General features: G+C 40.3%; 3 protein-coding genes across 5 annotated transcripts; 1 reads left to right on the top strand and 2 right to left on the bottom strand.

Annotated features, from left to right (window-relative positions):
* Nucleotides 1-96: 96 nt before the first annotated feature.
* Nucleotides 97-4,198, bottom strand: ints5 (integrator complex subunit 5). Of its 2 annotated transcripts, none has more exons than XM_058396739.1 (3): nt 4,094-4,198; nt 3,922-4,004; nt 97-3,622 (listed from the first exon to the last, which is right to left on the bottom strand). In XM_058396739.1, the coding sequence occupies exons 2-3, from the start codon at nt 3,993-3,995 to the stop codon at nt 604-606; spliced, it is 3,093 nt and encodes a 1,030-aa protein (XP_058252722.1). In that variant the 5' UTR covers nt 3,996-4,004; nt 4,094-4,198; the 3' UTR covers nt 97-603. The 2 variants fall into 2 exon arrangements, with proteins under 2 accessions (XP_058252722.1, XP_058252723.1); XM_058396740.1 differs by having other exon boundaries at nt 4,131-4,170.
* Nucleotides 4,199-6,579: 2,381 nt separating this feature from the next.
* Nucleotides 6,580-10,507, top strand: LOC131357624 (phospholipase A and acyltransferase 3-like). The gene is made up of 5 exons (XM_058396744.1): nt 6,580-6,921; nt 7,245-7,344; nt 7,564-7,672; nt 9,391-9,659; nt 9,774-10,507. Exons 2-5 carry the CDS (start codon nt 7,330-7,332, stop codon nt 9,894-9,896), a joined length of 516 nt encoding a protein of 171 aa, XP_058252727.1. The 5' UTR covers nt 6,580-6,921; nt 7,245-7,329; the 3' UTR covers nt 9,897-10,507.
* Nucleotides 10,508-11,163: 656 nt separating this feature from the next.
* Nucleotides 11,164-21,419, bottom strand: scyl1 (SCY1-like, kinase-like 1). 2 transcript variants are annotated; one of them, XM_058396743.1, is made up of 18 exons: nt 21,216-21,419; nt 20,048-20,188; nt 18,866-18,988; nt 18,503-18,723; nt 17,902-17,992; nt 16,837-16,992; nt 16,388-16,546; nt 15,716-15,823; nt 15,478-15,591; nt 15,084-15,239; nt 14,501-14,689; nt 14,328-14,403; nt 14,022-14,210; nt 13,735-13,874; nt 13,255-13,335; nt 12,749-13,120; nt 12,568-12,643; nt 11,164-12,184 (listed from the first exon to the last, which is right to left on the bottom strand). In XM_058396743.1, the coding sequence occupies exons 1-18, from the start codon at nt 21,321-21,323 to the stop codon at nt 12,060-12,062; spliced, it is 2,625 nt and encodes an 874-aa protein (XP_058252726.1). In that variant the 5' UTR covers nt 21,324-21,419; the 3' UTR covers nt 11,164-12,059. The 2 variants fall into 2 exon arrangements, with proteins under 2 accessions (XP_058252726.1, XP_058252725.1); XM_058396742.1 differs by having other exon boundaries at nt 12,568-12,646; nt 21,216-21,418.
* Nucleotides 21,420-23,909: the final 2,490 nt, after the last annotated feature.

The following is a 23,909-nucleotide window of genomic DNA, read 5'->3' as shown; positions in this document are numbered from 1 at the left end:
TTTAACAGACGGCGTGTTCATATCATTTCCGAGCATCTTTATTGTTCTCAGTGTGAGTGAAGCTATCAAATGCTTAAAGATCAGAGAACCTCAATACAGATTTTTCAAAACCTTTTTATTTTCCCTTCTCAAAGAACAGGGCATGTCGAAAAGAACAAGATTCAAAAAAAGCAAACTCGTACAAATGTTATATACATTTTGTTCAGTTTCCAAACAGGAGCTGTAACCTTATACTATTACTACCAAAGCCTTATATAAACAGTCACTAATGTAAAAAATAACAACCACGAGATATATATATAAAAAAAAGACTCTTATACTTTCAATGGTCCATTTCTTTAAAACAAATGATAAAGAATGCATTTCTCCTCCCATTTCCGTTCACTTAATGAATTTTTAATCTGAAAAGACCTTTAATAAAAAAAAAATCATATCAATAATCATATCAATTGAACATTCTAATTAGATTGCTGTCGACCACAGGGATTTAGGAGATAAACACTGGTTAATACTACAATGAAATTGAAAATTAATATCAAATATAAACCCAGTGCTTAGAAATATCATTTATCCTAAAAAAACAACAACAAACAAACAGGTCTGCTATATCTGAAACCTCCAACACAAGTGTCCGAGCCGGTCAATGTTCTTATGAAGTACGCTGTGGATTGGTGCGATGTAACGTGCCACATCACCATCCCGAGAGAAATCTCTGAAAAACATTCCTTTCTCAGCAATAAAAGTAAATTTCTGTGGCATAGGGCTGTTCCCACGCATGTACTCCCACACACCCACCAGCAAAAGTCTAACCTCAAATGGGGAGAGATGAGGAAAGACCTCATGGATGTTACTTAGCACTGGTGGCAAAAGCTGACCTTCTCCCATACAGGACACTAGCAGGCAAGATGCTTGGAGATGCCAGGGGGAATCTGTCACTGAAGGCTCTCTTGAAGCCTCCCAGTGGGCCAGTAGTGTGGCTAGGAGTCCTCTCAAAACAGCAGAGCAATAGCAGAGAGCTGGTCGTCCTGCTGCCACCACTCGAAGAAGGTGGAACAACACAGGATTGGCTTCAAAACTTCGGCGGATGTGTATGTCTCGTTCAACAGTAGTCTTGGCATGTTCCTCGGGTGGCCAGGACAATTCTCCATTTGCTACATCTGGGCAAACATTCTCCACCAGAGTTACTGCAATGACCTTAGCAGCTTCTGCATTGATCGGGGAGGGCTCATCTAAAACTGATTCAGCAGCTGGGTGGAAACGGGTATTTCCGGAGCCTGAACCATTACTGTTGCTTCCTCCTCCACCAGAGCTACAGCACTGCACTGTGACAGCAAGCAAAGTCTGCATGTTCTGGTTAACCTTATCAGGGTCTGAATGCGAAGGAATGTGAGGAGGTTTCAGACCCTTTCCAATCACCCCAGCATGAAACACAGACCACACACTACCGGAGAAGTTGACAGTTGTGCCAAATTTAGAGTTGATGTCCAACAGAGAAGCACCCAAGTCTGGAACTTGTGCGGGCGTGAGAGCACTATCCTCACTTGGGGTTTCTTTCAGGCCTCCGAACAGATCTCGGTTGCCCTTATGTAACGCTCCTTCTACGAGCTGCTGCAAGACAATTTTGAGCGTCAGGGAGGAGTAACCTGCTAGGTGGGAGAGCAAGCGCATAGAGTAACCAACTGCCTCACCACCACCTTGTCCTCCAACCTTCAGTCCCTCTCCTCTTTGTCGCAGAGCTATGAAGAAATGTGCCACTGCTGCCCGTGATATAAGTAGCAGCTGTGCTGGTGTGCAAGCTTTTGGTAGCTGGCTGCAGGACAGAAGGCGAGCAGCTGCTCTAGATACCATGGTGTCACCGTGAAGGAGAAGTGGACAGAAATCATGGAGATGGCCGGAAACAGCAGCTCCAACCTGAGCTGCCATTGATGAATGTATTGAACTTCCAGATGCAGCACTGCCTGTTTTGCAGTCTTCTTCCTGGCTTTGTACTGCTGTAGCCAGGTTGTTCAAGAGCTGTGCTAATTCTCTACTGTTCAAGTTTTGGGTGTGGATCTGAGCAACGCAGCGTGCCACAGCTGCTGGAAGCAGTCCTGGGATGGAGGAGGAAAGAGGAGAGTGGAGTTGTGAAGCTAATGCCAGCTCCTCAGGGTTCCTGGCTTGTGTGAGCAGCTGGCACAATGCTTCGGTAGCTACACTAGGGCCACCATAAACAGACAGCAGACACAGCAGCTGATGCAGCCAGAGATGTCTTTTTCTTTCGAGTCTGAGTGTCTCAGCGCAGAGTTCGCCAACATGGGCCTGTAGCTCCTCAAGAAATGGGATCACACGTGGCACTGCACAGGTAGAGGTTGAGTGTGGATATGGCTCTTCACCATCAGGTCTGTTGTACACAAGTTTGTGGAGATGCAGAAGAAGCATCTGAAGTAGACGGTCACAAGCTTCACGTACACCATCATGGGGTGAGGGCGTGGGGCCTGAAATGATAACAGAGGCTGGTGTGGCGGTGTCTGCAAGAAAACGCAGGACCCGTGGTCCACCTGCAGGGCTCTGACTGATCAGGTGCACTGCTAAGCCCAACATGTTCTCTAGCTCTTCTCTGGGCAAGCCCTGGAACTGAGCGTGCAGTTGGAGTAGCACAGGTGGACGAAGGAACTCCACTAGTTCAACTGACACAGCACCAAGTAGAGTTGGTGAGAGAGCAGCTAACTGAAGCAGGAAAGGCACCGTGACCCTGCGGAGATGAGGTGAGCTCTCCCACCACGCAGCCCCCGAAGACGGAGGAGCATTTTGCGGTGAGGGGGATAAGCTATCCTGGAACATCCTGAGGAGCTCTCTCTTAATGCTGTCAGAATGCCTGGAAGTTAAATGCCCAAGGATGCCAACCACAGAGCCTATTTTTGGCACCCTGCTGCTTTTGTCCATTGCTTGCAGCTGGCTGGACTTTTCACCTGAAGGGTATCCATGTGCATAAAAGTCCTTGAGTCCACAGGCAAGCACTCTGCTGATGATAGTGCCAGGGAAAGCAGAGCCAATGTGAGCAACCACCCAGTCAAAATGAGGCGAGTGCTGTACAGATGTATCCAGCAAAGCATCCACACAGGCATCAGGACACCAGGCCAACATTGCTGCCAGACACTGAGAGTAACACTCCATGAGGGAGCGAGTAGCTGCACATGACATCCACAGCTGCAGGAGTTCATTCAGGCTAGAAGAATGAGGTGCTGCTCTTCTCCCTGCATGCTTGCTGCTGAGCTGTCCAAGCAAATCCACTGCCCAAGAAGACACCAGCGGCGCCCAGGCTTTCGGGTTAAGCCGGATAAACTCAAGCAGGACCGCATGGATCTCTTTAACTACATCCTCTAGGTTGGACACGCTGGTGTTGGTTCCTGTAGTTGTACTATTAGTGCCGTTGTCACTCTCCGCCTCCAGGTCTTGAAAAAAGGATGCCACATATTCATCATAAACACCCCGAAGGTGCTCCAGGACTGCTCCTCGGCAAGCCGGCACGGTGCGGAGGAGACGGACAGCACAGCGCGCATGATCACGGACACTGAGTTTACGCCCTTGTGTCTGGTCAACACCACTGATGAATGCCTTGATTTCCAATGCAAGCTCCTGGGGACTGTAGAGAGGAGAAGTTATTATTTATCGAAAGACATTTTTGAACATTATTCACAAGAGTGACCTGTTGGCAGAGTATAAGTTGTATTACAGACATGAATGAAAAAAGGAAACTGAAGGAAAATGTAACAAAAACGCTTTCAGAAGCCAAACTGTGAGTAACGTCTATATTATTAATATACTTTTATTTATCGTCAGCGTGAAAAGTGTTTGTTTCGTCTGCTATTCTCGTTTTTATCGCCTAGTAAACATACTAATGTAGAGGATATGTGTAGTGTAGTGTAGTGTAGTGGATCCCACCTGTAGTTATTCTGAGAGTGGCACTGAGAAGTCTGCATCGCTGACAAGGTATTCCCATCAAACATGGCAGACATCGTTCACTCCTTTAAACCCAAACACAACATGTACTATTACCAGTTTATTAACTGATTGGATCGAATGGATTAATCATGTAAATATAACAACTATTTACCCTTAATAATCGCTTTAATAAATGATAGAGAGCATACATCAAGCAACGGAAGTGCATTACCCACTTGCTCACTGGTGGTGGACCACGTTCCGCTTCCAGCTCACTGCTGCTCTCTGCCGGACCGGAGACGACCCAAACTACTGGACTCTACTGACCGATGGTCAAAATAAACGGTGTTCTGCCTAGGCCCTAGGGCAGGGATCCCCAAACATATTGAACAAAGCCAGAGACATTTTGAAAATATAATTTTAAATATATATTTTTCTTATATCATATCAGTATTTGATAATGAAGGTTGGCTTTAAAATTAATTGTTGAAGAAGTTAATGCTGGCTCTGTCAGAATACACATGGGTCAGGGCTGTTTTGGCTGCAAGCACAATATTAGGTAGGTGGGCATAATGTTATGCCTGGTCGGTGTATCTCTTGAAAAGTAATGATCACTTGTCTGTACAAAATAATAAACTATTCTAGCATTAGGAGGCATAATAAATCCCAGGGAGTTTTTCCTTGCCACCGTCGCCACAGGCTTGCTCATTAGGGATAAAATAGTTTAATAATTAAATTTAATAACTTCATCTTATTTCTAGTTATTTAGTTATTTTTTATTTTCATTTTTTCCCCTCCCCTTTCTCTGTTACTCTTGTTTTGTAAAGCTGCTTTGAGACAATGTTCCTTGTAAAAGGCGCTATACAAAATAGATTGAATTGAATTGAATAAATACATTTAAAATCATAATAAAATCTGCACATTAATACTTTGGCACATGTAATTTTCTGGTACAGACTGAACCCCCCCCCCCCCCCCCAAAAAAAAAAAAAAAATATATATATAGATAGATAGATAGATAGATAGATAGATAGATAGATAGATAGATAGATAGAGTGGCCCTCACAGAAAAAGGTTTGGGGACCCCTGTATAAACCTGTGGGTGTGGTTTTGGAAGTAGCTCCTGTATAAAGTTTTTTGAATATCAGCAAGTTGTTAAAAATTGTCTAGCCCATAACAGATTACATTAGGGATGTACACGAAGTTTCTTTTATGTTTTAGGCAGCCAAACATCACTTACAAAAGATAGCCTTTAGGGTTTTATTGGAATTATATACACAACCATGATTAATTATCCCCTATAATTATTTTATTTGTTTGTTTGTTTACAAACAAACCCTGGACATCATCTTATTTAAACTGGTGCCCTCTGGAAAATGATTCAGGTCCACCACTTCACAAAGCCATAGACTTAAGAACAGCTTCTACTCCAGCACCATACGGGAGCTAAATGCTACCCGGCTTGTGAACACACACACAGGTACGCATAAACTAAAGGGTCACAACAATCTAATCCGGCATTTTTTGTACACAAAACATAGAAGTTTACATTCTCTGTATCCCTCAGTATGTGTCTATTCATATATTACTCAGTATATTAACATTCTGCTGCACTTTTTCATTCTATATTATTTGACATCCCGTGACATTTTAATACCCTCTTATTATATGCAATAATCCCTATGTTCAACTATTGTGCAATATCTTATTTCTACCTATATATAATATTTACATACTTATTTATACCTTTTACATAACTTACAATAATTGAAGTATTTATCACTATTGCCTTGACTCCACTTATTTTCATTTGTTAAAATGGATATATAGTTTGCACCACATTTTATGTGAATTGCACTGTGGGGACTGCTCTAATTTCCCTGTGCTCAGTATAGTGACAATAAAAGGATTTGGATCTTGAATAATAACTTTTAGGTCAAGATCTCAGTAATAATAATGATGTCCTTCAGCTGCTCCATGTTCGGGGTCACCACACTGGACCAAGATCTCAATAATAACTCTCAATGATAATTAATTGCACCTCATGTAAACAGGCAAACAAAACATTTATTTACAATGCAAATGTTTGCAAAATTGATTTGTTTATATCTGCACAGCATATTGTAAAATGCATAGTAATTTTATGATATTTACAGATATTTACAATTAGGGGGCCATGCATCCATGGTTAAAATCGTAGACTACATAGGTTTCAAAACCGTTTTAATATTTCTCAGTCAGGTACATGTTGCTGTTGCTCAAATTGCTGAAGAAGTTAAAGCTGGTTCTGATAAGAAAGGTGTCAGAATACACAGTGCATGACGGGTCAGGGCTGATACACAGTGTATGACGGGTCAGGGCTGTTTTAGCAGCGAAAAGGGGGGACCAAGACAATATTAGGCAGGTGGTCATAATGTTATGCCTGATCAGTGTATTCAGCCCATTCTTCATCCTGATAAGATCCGGAGACTGTGTAGTTGTCAAGAATCATGTAGACTTAAAGGCGTAAGCACTTTCACGAATTTCACATTGTGTCTGGCACTTGATGCCACATGTGGGACTTTGTCGGTGCTTACGCCTTTAAGTCGTGACCAACGCTGTGGCCAGACATTGTGATCTCGTTCCCACACGTTGTTGCACTCATTGTGAAGGCTTTTTGTCAGCAGGATTGCGTGTGTAAATGAATGTGATCTAACCTCAGCACTCGTGGCACGGAGGATGCGCAAGTATATTGCGCAACATTTCGAGCGCCAGGATAGCGCGTGCATCTCAACCGGTGTATGCGTGTTGGACATCAGTAAACTGTAGTATAGTAGCACAGGACGAGAGCGTTTTCCGACCTTTTCGATGCGGGAATTCCGGGAATGTGGTAGTGACCGCTTTAAAGACGGCCCTCTGCTGCCCCTCGTCACCTGATCGCTGACATTTAAACGCGCTGCCTGGTTTTTTTTGGTGAACACAAACAACAGACTCCATTACAGAGAAGCTGCTTCTGTCGTGGTAAGTGCTTTACTGCTGATTTCATCATAGGCACTTGACTGCAAAAGTCCATCGACGTGTCACATCATTTAGCGTCTATTAGTGGCCCTGAAGCTGAATAAACTATTTGCTTGCGTCTCATGTAGTTTGAAGAGGTTTTGCTTTAAATGATTTAATTTCCGATGGCAAACACAGGATGTGGCTCATCTGAGTATCATATACCTGAAGCAAGTAAAAAATAATGTCATTTATTACTCCTTCTTCTTCTTCTTCTTCTTCTTCTTCTTAGCCTAATGCACTTGTCTTATCTATATTATTAATATTTTTATTTTGTCTCTCAACAGGGTGCGGGAACGAAACCAAAAGTGTTGCTATCTCTCTCTCTCTCTCTCTCTCTCTTTCTCTCTCTAAACTTTTCTCTGCATCAAGATGGCGCCTGGCCAGGTATTTAAACCTAATATTATATATAGAGTTCTTAAGATGTCCTTCCTCTACCCTTTTCTGCACCGTTATAATATGGAAATATGAATAATGTAGTTTAATTTTTTTTTTTTTTTTGTGAGGTGACAGTGTTTGACTTTTTTTCTTTTCTTTCTTTTTTTTTACCAAAACACTACTAGTGAATTAGGGAAGATTTCAATGTTGACTTTGTTTGTGATTCAGTATGAAAAGAAACCACAGCCTGGTGATTTGATTGAAATCTTCCGTGGTACGTACGAGCACTGGGGCATTTATGTTGGAGAAGGCTACATCATTCACCTGGCACCACCCTGTGAGTCTGCTTCAATACTAACAAAGAAAATATTTCACCACACCTTCAAATGAAACAAAGGTTAGGTTGCTTCTAAATATATACACCAATCAGGCATAACATTATGAGCACTGATGTGTTCTCTCATCATCATGGCACCTGTTAGTGGGTGGGATATATTAGGCAGCAAGTGAACATTTTGACCTCAACGTTGATGTGTTAGAAGTGGGGAAAAATGGGCGAGAGTAAGGATTTGAGCGAGTTTGACAATGGCAAATTGTGATCCAGTGGTCAGTATCTATCAAAATTTTCTTTTAAGTATCTTTTCTTTAAGTTACTTAAAGGATCTGCTGCAAACATCTTGGGGCCACAGCACACCTTCGGGGATCTAGTAGAGTCCATGCCTCGACAGGTCAGGGCTGTTTTGGCAACAAAAAGGGGACCAACACAATATTAGGCAGGTGGTCATATTGTTATGCCTGATCAGTGTATACTAACATTATAGGATGATTTTCAGTAGTACATTCTTAATAAGGTAGAATTAGACTTTTTATTTTTTTACTAGAAACACTTTTTAAATTTTGTTTGTTTGTAAACGTCCTCAACGTTAATAAAAAAATATATGCTCAGAGGAAAAGCTCTCTGTAGCACCCAGTCTGTGTAAATGGAAGAAAAGTGAAGTGTTGCAACTCTTTGCAGGGGAAAGTAGCAAATGCCTGCTCAAAATAGCGCCTGAAGTTATCAGATGAGGGCAGGGTTTATTTGCATATTCATTAGTGTGTGGCAATCATTTGCATATCGGAATAGGATGAAATAGAATCATCCTATGAATAGAATAGAGATTTATCAAATATAGAAAATAAAATACAACTGTGTTTAGAGAGAGAGTGCGATTTGTGTAATAGTTCTATGAACAAAAAAACAAAAACAAGCTTTCAAAATGTATATATTCCTGAAATCGAGTCAGCTGATGTCTTAAACTAGGATGTATTTTATACATGTAATGAAACGTCTCTCTGTGTGGTGATAGGGAATACAAGCAAACACTGCTTGACCAATCAAATCAGTGGACTGGAACTAACTGTTGTATAATTATAATTATAGCCAGAAAGAGAGTTTAAAATGAAGAACGGTGAGATTGGTACATTTTTGGCTCTGCTAAAAAAAAAAAAAAAATGCTAGATTTGTTACTACTCACTATAGGAGTCGTTAAGTTGGCAACACTGCAAATAAATTGTGTGGAGCACCAACACGCAACTAATCAGTACAAAAGTTGTCTCTGCATACCTGTCAATCAGGTTAGGAAGCACTGCGGTAGTATTTTGATGTTTTAGCCCTAGCAGTGAGAGTGTAGAGGCTTTAGGGTGCAGCTTTACAGGGAAAAACTAAGGCAAGGACTGTATTCGGATTTTTAGTTAGCTTCATTCGTTACATCTGAGGATACCTTTGGCTTCAAGATATATACACCAAACCTCTTTCAAGATGGTGGAAGTCTATGCTATAATAGCTTGTATTCGTTATAATTAACACTGTATACTGAATATTCAAGACATATTTATGTATTGTCTTTATCAGTCTTGTGTATAGGGAAAGTTTTACATCAGCATCAATTTAATTTAATTCAGCCGAAATGGAAAGTAAGAAACAATACTCACTTCCTTTACAGGTTGTTTACGTTATTTCTAAGTATAATTTTCTAATATGAGATGGTTTATACTGTCCCTGTGTTTACTCCGTAGCTGAGCATGCCCACGCTGGTGCCAGCAGCATTATGTCTGTGCTGTATGATAAGGCCATGGTGAAAAAAGAGCAGCTTTGGGAAGTGGTCGGCAATGACAAGTACAAAGTTAACAATCTACTAGATAATAAATACGAGCCACGCCCTGTCCATGTCATCCTCCGTGAAGCGCACAGTCTTTTGGGGACGGAGCTGCCCTATTGCGTGTTCCGTGGGAATTGTGAGCATTTTGCAACTGAGATGAGATATGGGAAGGCAGAATCTCGGCAGGTATGAAATTGAGTTTGTGGTCTAATAAAGTGACCTTATATAAAAATATCAAACAAAGAAGCTGCTATAATTATTTAAGTTACTCTTACTTTAATACCTCTGTGGTGTCTGCAGGTGCGGAAAGCTGTGGAAGTGGGAGCAGGTGTTGGTGTTGCCACAGTCATTGGTCTAGGAGTGCTTGCTGCTGCAGCAGTCTTTTTTGGCTCAGGGAGCAAGGAGAAGAAGGAAACTCAGTGAAACCTCAGCTGGGAAGACGTTGTAAAGACAAACACCAGCAGGCCTTTGGGCTGGAAGTAAATTTTCTATGCAATAAATAGCCAATCACTAGAGAGATTTGATTCAGCAATCCATTTGGAGTTTAACTAAAGCACAAAACTATTTCTTATGATTTCCTTATGCTACTGCCAAAAATAAGAGCTGGTCTCATCAATAAGCTACAAGTGTATAAGCCAAAAGCAATTTACTTAAACAAAGGGATTTTGATATGGTATAAGGGAATATTATGTTGCACAAATAGTTAAATGGGGTTTGATAATGTAGTTCAAGAATGTAAGACTAGATACTCGGTCGAAGTCTAAGCATTATCAATGGTTATATTAATTCTCTCCTAAGTGTAAGAAGTCTAAAGGTCAGCACCACACTGTAACAAAAAACCAAAATGAACCTTGAACCACTGGTCCAGCTTTGTCTGTTACTGATAATGAGCTGCTAATTTTAGTAATGGGTTGAAAGCAATGTTTATTAAGATAATAAAGGTAATATAAAATATAAAAGGAAGCTGATTCATGATCATGTTTGTATGTTGCTGTGCTTTGAAATGTCTGAATAAAATCTACTGTTTAATTACACCACTGCTGAATTCTCAGTTTTCAATGGCATTAATATTTAAATAGCAGCTCTGACAGTAGTACTGCCTATAATTCACCAGCTCTAGATTAATGCATTCAATAACATTTTAATGTTATTGTTTGTACAGTAACACGTTTAGCTTTATTCAGACTTATTTAATAGACCATTTACACATGGTTCTCCAATAAAAAGATTAAAATGTGTTATTTAACAAATAAAATGTTTGCTTATTTGGTAAAGCTTTCTGTAAGGATCTGTTTTTTATATTACTATTTTTTAAAAATATTTTAACACCAAGAGGTTTTTTTTTTTTTGCCACAGGAAGGGCCACAATATAAAAAAACATAAAACATGACATTGTTTAATTATTTTTTGGCAAAAATGCTCTGGTATAATAGGAATAAAACTCTTGAGATATTCTGTTTATATCAACCATAACGTGAACAAAACATTCTCTTTAGGACCGACAATGCTACCGTCATCCTAGCTGTTCTATTCAGATTATACAACCGAGCACACCACTCCTCGATGGTGTTTTAAAAAAGAAAAGCCTTTGTCATTCAAGTCCAGCTCAGTCCCAGGGCGAGAAATTTGTTTGTTTGCTTGCTTGGTGAATGAATGCCTGGCAGGAAAACACACTGCATTTGAACAAGAGTCAAAATGGGAGAAGTTCATCTGAAGAGACAAGCTCCCTTAGGATTTTTATTAATATAATTACTTAACGTTTGTAAATGTGTATGTAATACAGGATTTGTCTTTCTGAACATATTGCACCTGATCATAAAACTAACATTCAGACTGAAATCATCTCAGAACACAAAATAAAAACAAAAAAACAATGTTCAATATTTTAAAGCATCTCCGCCCCAGTCTCAGGAAATAAAAAAGGCACAATAAAAACAGAGAATAACCTTTTCCGCACATAATCATGGGCCCCATCACAGCAGATATCATAGGTTTGGTAACATATATTATTGTTCATACATGCACTGGAATTATGTAAGTCGAACGGGGAGTGTGACAGGATTGTGATTGCTACACACACAGAAGCAGCCTTCCAGTCTGTTCATTCAGGGGCATGAGAATACAGTATGAAGTGTATATTTAACATACACACATACTACCTTATCTAAGTTGAAGAACATGTATATATTTTTTAATATAAAAAAAAAAAAAGGGAAAAAAAAGAGTTCTACTCCCAGTGCCATTTACCAACAAAGGTGTCCATGCACAAGTGATGTATCGATACTGTAAAAAGGAATCATTCCTCTATTCTAATATCAGGAGATAATGTAAAAGTCATTTGTTTACGGTGTATGGTCCTTTACTCAGCCATATCTAGGTTACTGGCTGGACAGTATGATGTCACTCTTTCACCCCACCCTATCCAACAGCCAATGCCAGCTCTGAAAACTTTCTTTCCATCAATGGGGCATTAAGGAATGTCGCCCTAAGAATAAGCATTGACCAAAATTTCCCTCCGTCTCTGTTCAGCAGCTGGTCCACCCTGATTCTCAGACCTGACTCACGCTATGCCAGGACAGTTCTATATCAGTCCAGTTTGCGTGCACCCAGTTTAAGGGGACCTTTGGCTGCCTTTCTTTCTGCTCGTTTGGCCTCCAACTCTTTCCTTCTTTCTTCCCGCTTCTTCTTGGCCAACTCAGCCTTACTGAGACCTAAAATAGAATACAGACAACAATTTACCTTCTCATGTACAAAAGGGCTTTAGTGTAAATATTGACATTAAAGTTTCAGTAACGATTAGGTTGTCCTGACTCCTATAAAATGCCACACAGACAGACGTAATCTTGGTAGTTTTGTTCCTATTAATAATTTACATGTTACACTGATATTCATAGACTGAGCAGTAGAACCGTTATAAAAAAAAAAAAAACAATAATTATAATAAAAATAATAATAATAATAATAAAAATAATAAACAATAATAATAATAAAAATAATAATTACATTTTGCTTTTTAAACCTTCCGACAATTCAGTTTTTATTACTCTCAGAGGAGCTCATGCTCATTTTGAGGTTTCTGAATACTGAAACTAACCCTGTTCACCATCTAAGGACTCCCAATTCTCTGTTCCCCAGTCACCTCCAGCATTTGCTCCCCAGCCATCATCAGTCTTCTAAAAAGAAACCACACACACACAAACTCATCCCTTTTTATTTCCTGTAAACATATTTTACTTTCATTTCTCCAAACTTTCCTGCCATCATAATCTCCTTACCATAGCTGTAGAAGCAGACCCGGCCCTCTGGGACATGCCGGAGAACAGGTCAGATGTTGTCCCTTTTGCACCTGAACTGTCCCAGTTATATTCACTAGCTAGTCGCAAGCCTTCCTGTCCAGAGTTAGCGCTAGCACTTTTAGGGACAAAACCTGAAGATCCAGGTGAAGCATTGTTGCGTGGTGTTGGGGCAAAAGTTTCTGCTAGCGCCCCGTCATCTTCCCAGTCGTTGCCCCATCCCTCATCTGCTGGTGAACTCTGGCCCTGGCCATCTGTATCCTTCTCGTTAGACCAGCTATCATCAGCGTCCCATCCAGAGCTGCTCCAATCAGAGCTCTGCTTTTTCATGCCAACGGAGGAAGTCCGCCCCCCCTACAATAAAATAAACAAACAAAATCACAACAAATCAAAATGTTTCATAGATGACAGGCCCTTAAAAGAAACTATACTACAATTTGTCATTTGAGCCTGACTCAGAAACTGATGAAAAATCATAATGTACATACACTACTCTTCTTCTGTGTTGAAGACATAGTGGACCAATCAGAATTCCAGTCATCTGGATCTGTTTGCACTTTCTCAGGGTCCTAAGAGCACACAGTACAGTTATATACACACACAATACACTCACTTTTTACTTTACTGGGAACACCTTTACACCTGCAGTTTGTTCAGTCAGACAATCACATTAAGTTTAAAGAAAAAAAACAGAGGCTTTCCTGGAATTGTTTTGCACAACAAAAACATCTAAGTGAGATCTGTGGGTGGAAACACCTTGCTGATGAGATCTGAAGAGAGAGTTCTAGCTGCCAGGAAGGCAATGGTAACTCAAGTAACCACTTTTTACAACGTGCATGATTTTATGTCTTGTACTGCTGCCATATAATTGTCTGACTTGGATACCTACATGAATGAGCAGATGTATAAGTATTTCTAATAAATAAAAACTATAATACCAGTAAGGTAAATGTTGCTGAAACAATCACCTCAAGGCTTCCCCAATCCTCATCGTCCCACCGATCTCCGACCGGCTCTTCTGTCTGTTCCGTAGGATTCGTGTCTTCCGTTTTGCTAGTAACAGTAGTAGAGGAAGAACCAGTGCTCGTGTGTGCTTTTGTCTCTGAACCTGATTAAAGAGAATAAATAATCAGGGAAAATGCAGAACAGAACTATAAAAATATTCAACGAATTAGGTCAGAGAGTAGAATATGACAGCAAAATAAAATGCCTGGACTGAAATAACACCTAAAAGGTTCCACAGTCATGTATTTACCTGCTGTATTCGTGGCACTGGTAGCAGCTGCAGGTTGAGCAGAGGAGGCGTTTTCGACTATTGCCCCCTCAGTGCCTGCAGGAGCATTGCGGATGAGTTTGGAGGTAAGAGAGGAGACTCCTGTTACTGCCCAGCCGGCCCACGTTGCTGCTGAACTACTTGTTTGTGCAGACGCAGTCACGTCCTTCTCTGCAAAGTAAAGAACCCACACCAGCAGGGTTACTAATGAGATAAAGCTAAGTGATGTCTGTTATCTGCATGCGCATGTTAAAGTGCGGAAAAACAGTGTTTATGGTTAGGTCATACCTATTTCAGCTAGCTTAGATGGGTCTTCGGAAACAGTCTCCAGCTTATTTAGGAAACTTTTAATGGCTTTAAATGCCTATGGGATGATTAAAAAAAAAACATCAGCACAATTCTTATTATTATTATGGTGTAATAGACCATATAAGTGCTGGGCTCGATGAGAGGTGGGTCACCTGGTCTCGGACGTTCTTGTCAGGGTCCACAGTGAGTGGGCAGAGGGTGGGCAGGATACGCATCGCACACTCACCCACACTGTAATAGTGGTGTGTGGCAGCAAAGCCCAGTACTCCTGCTGCACGTGATGCAGGAAACGGATCTTTAGTGGCACGGGAGAATGCTGAGATTAACACCCGCTGACGCATCTGATCCAGATTGCAGATAGAAAAAACAAAAAAAAAAACACCGTCTGTAATATTTCTGATAGTGCTGGACCGACGTTGTGGAAACTCATGAGTAATAACAAACAATCTTGAAAATTCTGTCAAATGTGCAGTAATGTTAAAAGCATACTTGAAAAAGCAATAAGGCAGTTTTATCTAATCAGTCAACGTTTATATAACGAAACATGTGCATTATTTGAATATGCACACACTACCCACATAATTGTGGACTATCATGAAGAGGAAGGGAAAGGTTGTGTAATGGAGAAGAAGATAAGCCTTAGCAGGGTTGAAAAAGAAAAGGCTATACTTGATCAAAAATGTTTCCATTACACTGGATGTGAGTAAGCAGTGCAGAATGTAGTACATAACTTACCCCAGCATTGAGATAGGGGGCGATCTTGCCCAGGCAAACAGTGGTGTTGCAGCGGATTGGACCCTGATCATCTTTTGACTGCAGCCTTGCGAAGTGACGCAACAGCTCCTGGTTCAAGTTGGCCTCGTTCAGCTTGGGAGCCAACAGAAGCATGGACTACAAGAGGGGAAAACAAACACTTTTTAAAAGCCCTGCAGCCTGAAATATCAAGTCACAAGCAATAATTTCCCTGCAGTTAAACTGATGTTACAGGATAATTAACTGAGAAGTTAAGCATGTTCTAGCAAGGAACATTACACTGTACAATACTGCAGCCTTCTTGAATCTGAGTTTGTAAAAAAAAAAGACAAACATACTGATTGGCTAGAAGATGTCAAATCAAGTGAACCAGTACCTTCACTGTCTGCTCTCTGATGGCTGGATTTGTGTCTGTGAATCCGTGAACTACGTGAGGAAAGATCTGGGAATTGACTGCTGCATCATTTAAGTACTGAATAAACTGCTCCATCTGTGTTAATAAGCAAGACAGTAAGAAAAAACAGGGGAAAAAAACAGACAAGCGATTAACAGGAGCACTTAATGACATTGCTTGTGTATATTGAAAGTTCAAAAGTTTGCATGTGAATGGTGACCTGCTGCAGAAGCCGTATCCTCATTGCACGATCAGTAGAGGAAAACATCTTCACTATGACGGGGATGATTTTCTGTTGGTATTCTTCTGCGGACAAATACTTTCCCACCTGAAGCCAAACACATCACAAAGAACGTTATAAATAGTTTAAGCTGTATTATAAGGTCAGGCTCTGCCTTGGGGTCAGATGACTCCCCATGATTGGGTCTATGATTCTTACATACCACATGCCATGTAGTATCCTTTACGGAAAAGATTTTGTGCCGGATGTAAATACAAATCAGACTGATAGGAAACACAATACAGAAACAATACAAAGAGAGCACTGTGCTTCACTGTTGTTTCATCTTACTTTCACTCTTGTAATGGAAGACGGGCTAATTTTCCAGAAGGTGTTAGGTTCCATATATTAAAAAAACAAACATTTTTTTGGTTTTCTATTGGTTTCCCAATTCCTGCTGTGTCAAACCTTTAATAATAAAGCTTTTTCAGCATTACACCACCATGCAGATGTCTTTCTCCATCAGTCCAAAGGGAACTGTTTAGTACAACTGTCTGACATTGCAGTATTGCAACATCACAATACCACAGAACTTTGCCTGACTGAAAATACAAAAGCAAAAATATGACCAGAATTCGCACATAATCGCCAAAAAATAAAATAACCCACTACCTTAAAAAGTGGTGTTAAAACGACGGCACCAGCATTGCCAAACTCAAAGGCTGTGAGGAGCTGAGGCAGGACTTTATGCTTGCAGAAATCTTCAGGGAAAGAGTCAAGATTGTCACTCAAGTCCTGGAAAAACTGCTGTTTCTCTGCTGGCTCCTTAATCTAAACACAAAGACATGTCACATCTTAAAACATGCATTTGAGAGGCAATCCACAACAAAACTCCCACACAAACTCCAATCATTTGCATGGTAACAAAGAAAAACATAACAGAAAAAAAACCAACAACAACATAAAACTCAACATATGGAAGAAACAGCAGTTTATATTAATGATTAAGCTAGCTAGTCTTAAACTAAGGCCAAAATCCCATTGGCTTTACCCTTAGTCAGGTATATAAAGTAAAAAGTAATTAGAATGAACATGACATGTACAGAGTGATAAAGATCTACCTGGATCTGCTCCAGAAACAGGTTACTCTCCACGAAACTGTTGTTGAGAAAGCCTCCAGGTGTGCGACAGTTTTGTAGAAAGCGGGCAGGGTTGGGCCGAGCTTTTGGGTTTGCCCCTACTAGTTCACAATAATGTGGCACTAACTGCTTTGGGACCTACCAGACAGAGAATTTGCACACATTTAAAATATCATCTTATAATTTCTATATATGCAAACAATAACAATTATAAGCTAGAATTCAACGGGCTATACATCAATCAAGCATAACAATATGACCACCTGCCTAATATTGTGCTGGTCCCCCTTTTGCTGCCAAAATAACCCTGACCTGTCATGCACTGTGTATTCTGACATCTTTCTAGCATGTCTGTTGAATCGGATCACATGGGCCAGCCTTCTCTCCTCACGTGCGTCAATGAGCCTTGGCCATCCCATGACCCTGTCGCCGGTTCACCACTGTTCCTTCCTTGGACCACTTTTGATAGATACTGACCACTGCAGACCGGGAACACCCCACAAGAGCTGCAGTTTTGGAGATGCTCTGATTCAGTGGTCTAGCCATCACAATGTGGCCCTTGTCAAACTCGCTCAAATCCTTACGCTTGCCCATTTTTCCTGCTTCTAACACATCAACTTTGAGGACAAAATGTTCACTTGCTGCCTAATATATCCCACCCACTAACAGGTGCCACAATAAGTCGATAATCAGTGTTGTTCACTTCACCTGTCAGTGCTCATAATGTTATGCCTGATCGGTGAAGATCACTAATAAATTTACTTTGTGTTTCTGCTAAAAATCTAACAGAAATCTCCCCTTACTGTCACTCTCCCCACACACATTATAAACTTTTTTTTTTTAAAACCACAGGAACTTTCAGAAACTTGAATAAAAATAAAAATCTTGTCAAAAAGTATTTAAATGCAATTTTAAACAGGTTTATATAAATGATCAGTTTGTTATATAGCAGAGATACAAGACGTAAATTTAACTTCATTGCAAACCCGGTTCATATTATCTGTTTTAAGTCAGGTATGATCTGGGGATTTTTGCTAGTTAAATTACCTTGCCAAGAGATCGCAGAGATGAGGCACGAGGCAGAGGTCCGTTAAACACCTCCCAAATTAGACAGCCCAACCTCCACACATCTCCTGACCTGTGATGACACAAAACATATAAACATTTTTACAATGATCATTAACACTCTATTTTCCTTTTCTTGTACTGTATATAAATGGCCTCCTTATTTGGACATCTGTTTTCATGTTTATTCCCACTTTAGCTCACAAATAAACCAAAATCATGTAAGATAATATAATAAGAAAACATTGTGTAATACAAGAAAATATTATAATACTCTGAGTTGCAAAACTAATGGTAGACAGATACTGACACATGTATTTAAAGTAGGTAAGAGCAATTTAATGGAGATTCCATCCTCTATAAGAAATAAAATGAGACTTTCTTATAAAGCTGAATGACTTCCATCCAGTTAAAAGACCGCTGCGTGAAGAAAAGCACTGTCCTGGATTGATGCACAGATAAAGATCCTTCTATCCTTCAGAAAAATATGAAAGCTTTGCTCTGTCTCTACTTTGTATTTGTTGCCTCACAGAAGCAGCTCTGCTCGAGTCAGCTGGTTTCTCTTCCTCAATATCCCACTCACCATTTCTCTCCTGTGTTTTTGGAGCCTTCCGGTGGGTCATACTTCTCCAGGTCTGGATTCACTACTTTAGCAGGAGGTAATGAAGAAGGTTCTCCTTGGTCTGAGGTCACATGATCCAACCCTCCTAGTTTCCATTCTCCAGCTCGATCCACAAACACAGCCCACATCCCAAGGTTGTTGTGCAGGAGATGGCAGTCATTTACCAAAAAACTCAGTGCTTTCTAAATGGAGAGCAATACGAAAATAAAAAAAACCCACAAAACCAAAATGACTACCAGGAAAGATCTAACATTTGCGTCAGTAAATAGAAAAAGAACATACAGGAAAGTGTACCGGTGTGTGCGACACACTTCATTTACTCACCACAATCTGATGAAGACCCCAAGAAATCTCCAACTCTCCTGACCCACCCTTGTCTGCCTGAGTTTTCAAATGTGCTGCAAGTGGAGTCACTGGCTCTGTGACCAAGTACAAGCTTTTCTCGGTCTGCCATCAGACACAGGAGACATCTTAAACATAAGTATTTATTTTCACAGCCTATTTGTATAATCATCCCCATTAAGATAGATAAATTTATACTCTATCACTGTTGAATGCTCACTTCCGATCAGTCAGAAAAAACAAACATGTTTAATTGTTGATATGGTGACGTTTTCTATCAGGATACAATCATTTAACATTTTTTTTGAAAGGTGCATGCGCTATTTATTTTTAATCGCTGTGGTACATGAGGAATCAAAATACTTCGAGAAACACTGTCATAAAAAATAAACCCTGAGATGGTAACACTATGTCTGCTTTACATCAGACTGCATCACATCCCATCATTGATTATCATCCCACCATGATCCATTTCTTTGGTGTTATATATATCAATGGTATATTAAAATCTCAGTCAGGCCCTAAACCAACAGTGTGAACAGGAATCTGTTACCTATAGTGATGTGATGTAGTTTTCTTGCTTTCTTTACATCACATTTCAATATCACAAGACATTTCTATATGAACAGATACGTTTCATGCATTGAACGCCACATGGTGGCAAGAATTAGCAGGCTACAAGTTGTCTAGTTATCCTAGACACCATCTGTGTATAAATAAATTATTGACACCCACAATGAAATGCAATTATAGTAAACAAAATGATTCATCATCCCTCGGTTTGCATGAAACACTTTTTTTTTTTAAGATTGTAGGTTGATGAATCTTTTAACAAGGTTAAAAATGAACTTAAAAAAAAAAAAACAGCAAAGTAAACTATATCAGAAATTACCACATGAGGCTTATGGCTGGTTTCAAAGCTTTGTGTAACTATATTACAAATTAATTTATGAACTTCAAATTGAAGAAGAGAGCCAATAATTGAAGTGTTGACGACAAAATGTTCCTCATTGCTTCGTCAGACTAGTACATCAAATACACGATTTAAACAGCAAGGCACAATATTACAGGAAGAACAATGAACTGCACTGTCTGAGTTTTTCATTATGCTGGATGAGTCAGCACTGCTGTACGTTCTTCCTGTCCGGCTCCATCAGTCCTCACCTCAAGACCGTCGACATAAGCCAGGATGTTGGGATGCCGCAGCGTCTTCATGCGCTTGAATGCGGCTTTGGCCAGCTGTGTCTGCTCCTCTGTACCCTGGGCCACTTCGTACAAAAACACAGACACCGGCTCTCCAGTTGTCTACAGAGGACAGAAAGTTTCCATTCAACCACATGGACGACCTCACAGATTATAGTATAACGATACTCAAAACCGATCCAGCATGGACGTTCTTCTCTTCAGTTCGCAAACAATATATGACTTTTGTCGGAATTAAATTGATCAGACTGTGAAATACATCAAATCCAGTCTGCTACCAATTCAGTACTTCAGGAGCTCAGTATCAGACTGATCTGTGAGAGATACAGACACACTGGAGCAATTAAAACACATCAGACACACAAAGATGACCTTAATTAACGCCTTGATTAAACAAAGCAGCTAGTGAAGATGAATGAATGAGTAAAACACACCGAAGATAAATCACATAGGACTTTAATTATTCATTTAACATAGCATAGTACTGACCATCAATCAATAAATGCATCATTTCCTGTAAGGAAATGGGCAAAATACAGAACTTATGATCTGTTTGACTTCCTTACACACAGATATAGAAATGAACTCAAAGACTGAGTAATTTTGCACTGTATTTTGAAGGCTAATCGAGATTATCAGCATTCACATCTTCAGACGTTGACAGTTTGATGGAGGACACCATCAAGATAATATTTACGATAATGAATTCAACTGCATATAATTTTGGTTCAGAAATACACCATCACCTCTAATGCTAGGTAGCTAGCTAGCTAGCTTATCCAGCTTACAGCTAGTTTAGCTGCCACTGTGGACGGATTGACGTGGCGAAGATGCTAGCTTAGGAAGCTACGTGGCTGTTTACAAAATATGAGGCGGTTTCACCTCAAAAAACGTTTCAGAATCAAATTCTTTCCTATAAGAAAATAATTATATGAATGACAAATAAATACACTAGAAGGATAAGCTGTCAAGTCTGCCAAGTTTGTCCCTCTGCTTTTGGTAATAATGCGATAGCTACTGTGAATGCTAACCGGATAGCTCCATAACTCGAGCCCGAGGATGCACGTCGCGGCCTGTTATCGTCACAGCAACAGCACAGCGTTTTTACTAACAAGCTCTCGGTCTTTACCTTGCGTTTTCCTCGATGAAGAGTCCATATACCCGTCTTATCTTGAGTGTCTGGTAAAATTTCATAGTTGAAGTCTTTAACAGGATCCCTCGCGAAAAAAGACCACATCCTTCAATCGTTTGCCGTGCATTAAACACTGAGTTAGAGTGGAGCAGCGCTAGGAACCGGTCTAACACCGGAGTGAGGAAATCCTCATCACCGCAAGAGGGCGCTGCTTACAGACAACCCGGTAACGCTGGGGCATGTGGACACACAACAGGGGTGAGTTCAGATCCGTGATCAAATAGATATAAGATTAAATATTGTTTTTGGAATCCTGCCACTTTTAAGCTTTCTTGCCATAGTAAAACCTCAACATATGAAATATGTATAAAATCTTTAAACATTTTATCTACTATCTAGGTTTTTTTTTAATGATAAGAAGATGCATTATCTTAATCTTCCCATATGTTTAGTGATTGAGGAACATTTTCATTAGCTGTGGCTTTTAATTTCCTTTTCCTTTTTTTTTAAAAAAAGATATATGGACACTGTGGACTATGGATAATTTACTGCACTATTAATATAACATTATTGCTCAATGACCAGATTTAGAAAATTAATTTCTAATTTGTTTCATGTAAAATTAAGGAGGATTCACAGTAGAAAGCCACTACTCAAAGGTAAGTCATTTATCATTTATCTCTTGCAGTAGCAGCATCATGTTTAGATGAATTAGAGCGGAGACTGCGAGCCAGACGTTCCCGTCCAACATCAGGACCTGACCTCACAAAAGCGCTTCTAGTGGAATGGTCAAAAATTCCCACAAACACATTCCTAAACTTTGTGGAAAGCCTTCCCAGAAGAGTTAAAGCTGTTATAACGACAAAGGGTGGGCCAACTTTATATTAAATTCATGTGCATGTAAAGGCAGACGTCCCAGTTTTGGCCTGGCTCACAGTCTCCGCTCTAATTCGTCCCAAAGGTGTTCAATCAGGTTGAAGTCAGGACTCTGTGCAGGCCAGTCAAGTTCCTCCACACCAAACTCGCTCATCCATGTCTTTATGAAAGTCATGTTGGAACAGGAAGGGGTCATCCCCAAACTGTTGGGAGCATGAAGTTGTCCAAAATGTCTTGGTATGCTGAAGCATTGAGTTTTTTTCACTGGAACTAAGGGGCCAAACCCAACCCATGAAAAACACCACTTGAATTCAATGATTTGGAGGGGTGTCCCAAAACTTTTGGCAGTATAGTGTATATCTGCATACACTTATTTATTTTTTGAAGGCCTGTTTAAGAATATTCCAATTAAGATTAATTTGAGACATCTTTTAATAATGTCTAAACTTTATTTAGACCATCACACATACACTATATTGCCAAAAGTATTTGCTCACCCATCCAAACAATCAGAATCAGGTGTTCCAATCGCTTCCATGGCCAGAGGTGTATAAAATCAAGCACCTAGGCATGCAGACTGTTTTTACAAACATTTGTGAAAGAATGGGTCGCTCTCAGGAGCTCAGTGAATTCCAGCGTGGAACTGTGATAGGATGCCACCTGTGCAACAAATCCAGTCGTGAAATTTCCTCGCTCCTAAATATTCCACAGTCAACTGTCAGCTGTATTATAAGAACGTGGAAGTGTTTGGGAACAACAGCAACTCAGCCACGAAGTGGTAGGCCACGTAAACTGACGGAGCGGGGTCAGCGGATGCTGAGGCGCATAGTGCGAAGAGGTCGCCAACTTTCTGCAGAGTCAATCGCTACAGACCTCCAAACTTCATGTGGCCTTCAGATTAGCTCAAGAACAGTGCGCAGAGAGCTTCATGGAATGGGTTTCCATGGCCGAGCAGCTGCATCCAAGCCATACATCACCAAGTGCAATGCAAAGCGTCGGATGCAGTGGTGTAAAGCACGCCGCCACTGGACTCTAGAGCAGTGGAGACGCGTTCTCTGGAGTGACGAATCGCGCTTCTCCATCTGGCAATCTGATGGACGAGTCTGGGTTTGGCGGTTGCCAGGAGAACGGTACTTGTCTGACTGCATTGTGCCAAGTGTAAAGTTTGGTGGAGGGGGGATTATGGTGTGGGGTTGTTTTTCAGGAGCTCCAGTGAAAGGAACTCTGAATGCTTCAGCATACCAAGACATTTTGGACAATTCCATGCTCCCAACTTTGTGGGAACAGTTTGGAGCTGGTCAAAAATTCCCATAAACACACTCCTAAACCTTGTGGACAGCCTTCCCAGAAGAGTTGAAGCTGTTTTAGCTGCAAAGGGTGGACCGATGTCATATTGAACCCTATGGATTAGGAATGGGATGTCACTTAAGTTCATATGCGAGTCAAGGCAGGTGAGCGAATACTTTTGGCAATATAGTGTATATTCTACCAACATCATATCCATTATATTAACGGGTAATATATTAGCCATGTAAATTTTAGTATTAGATAAAAAAAAAAGATAAACTATGTACTTTTCTGTACTTCAGTCAAAATTTTTTTTTATTTGTTTTGGGCACTCCCTTATCATGTCACAAGAAATAAGTCTTTTTATTTCCATCAAACACTATAGACTATAATTATAATTTATAAACTTGATACAAGTTTTCAAGGTCACTTACCAGGCCAGAAAATAAATGTTATGTCCCAATTTATCCAAATTCACCCTGATTTCTAGAAAACAATCAAGCAGGTACATTGTATGGTGCAGTATTT

Source organism: Hemibagrus wyckioides, linkage group LG08 (genome assembly GCF_019097595.1).
Source record: "Hemibagrus wyckioides isolate EC202008001 linkage group LG08, SWU_Hwy_1.0, whole genome shotgun sequence".
In the NCBI taxonomy this organism is placed as follows: domain Eukaryota; kingdom Metazoa; phylum Chordata; class Actinopteri; order Siluriformes; family Bagridae; genus Hemibagrus; species Hemibagrus wyckioides.
Note: the sequence above shows the minus strand (reverse complement) of the source record. Positions and strands in the feature narration are given on the sequence as shown.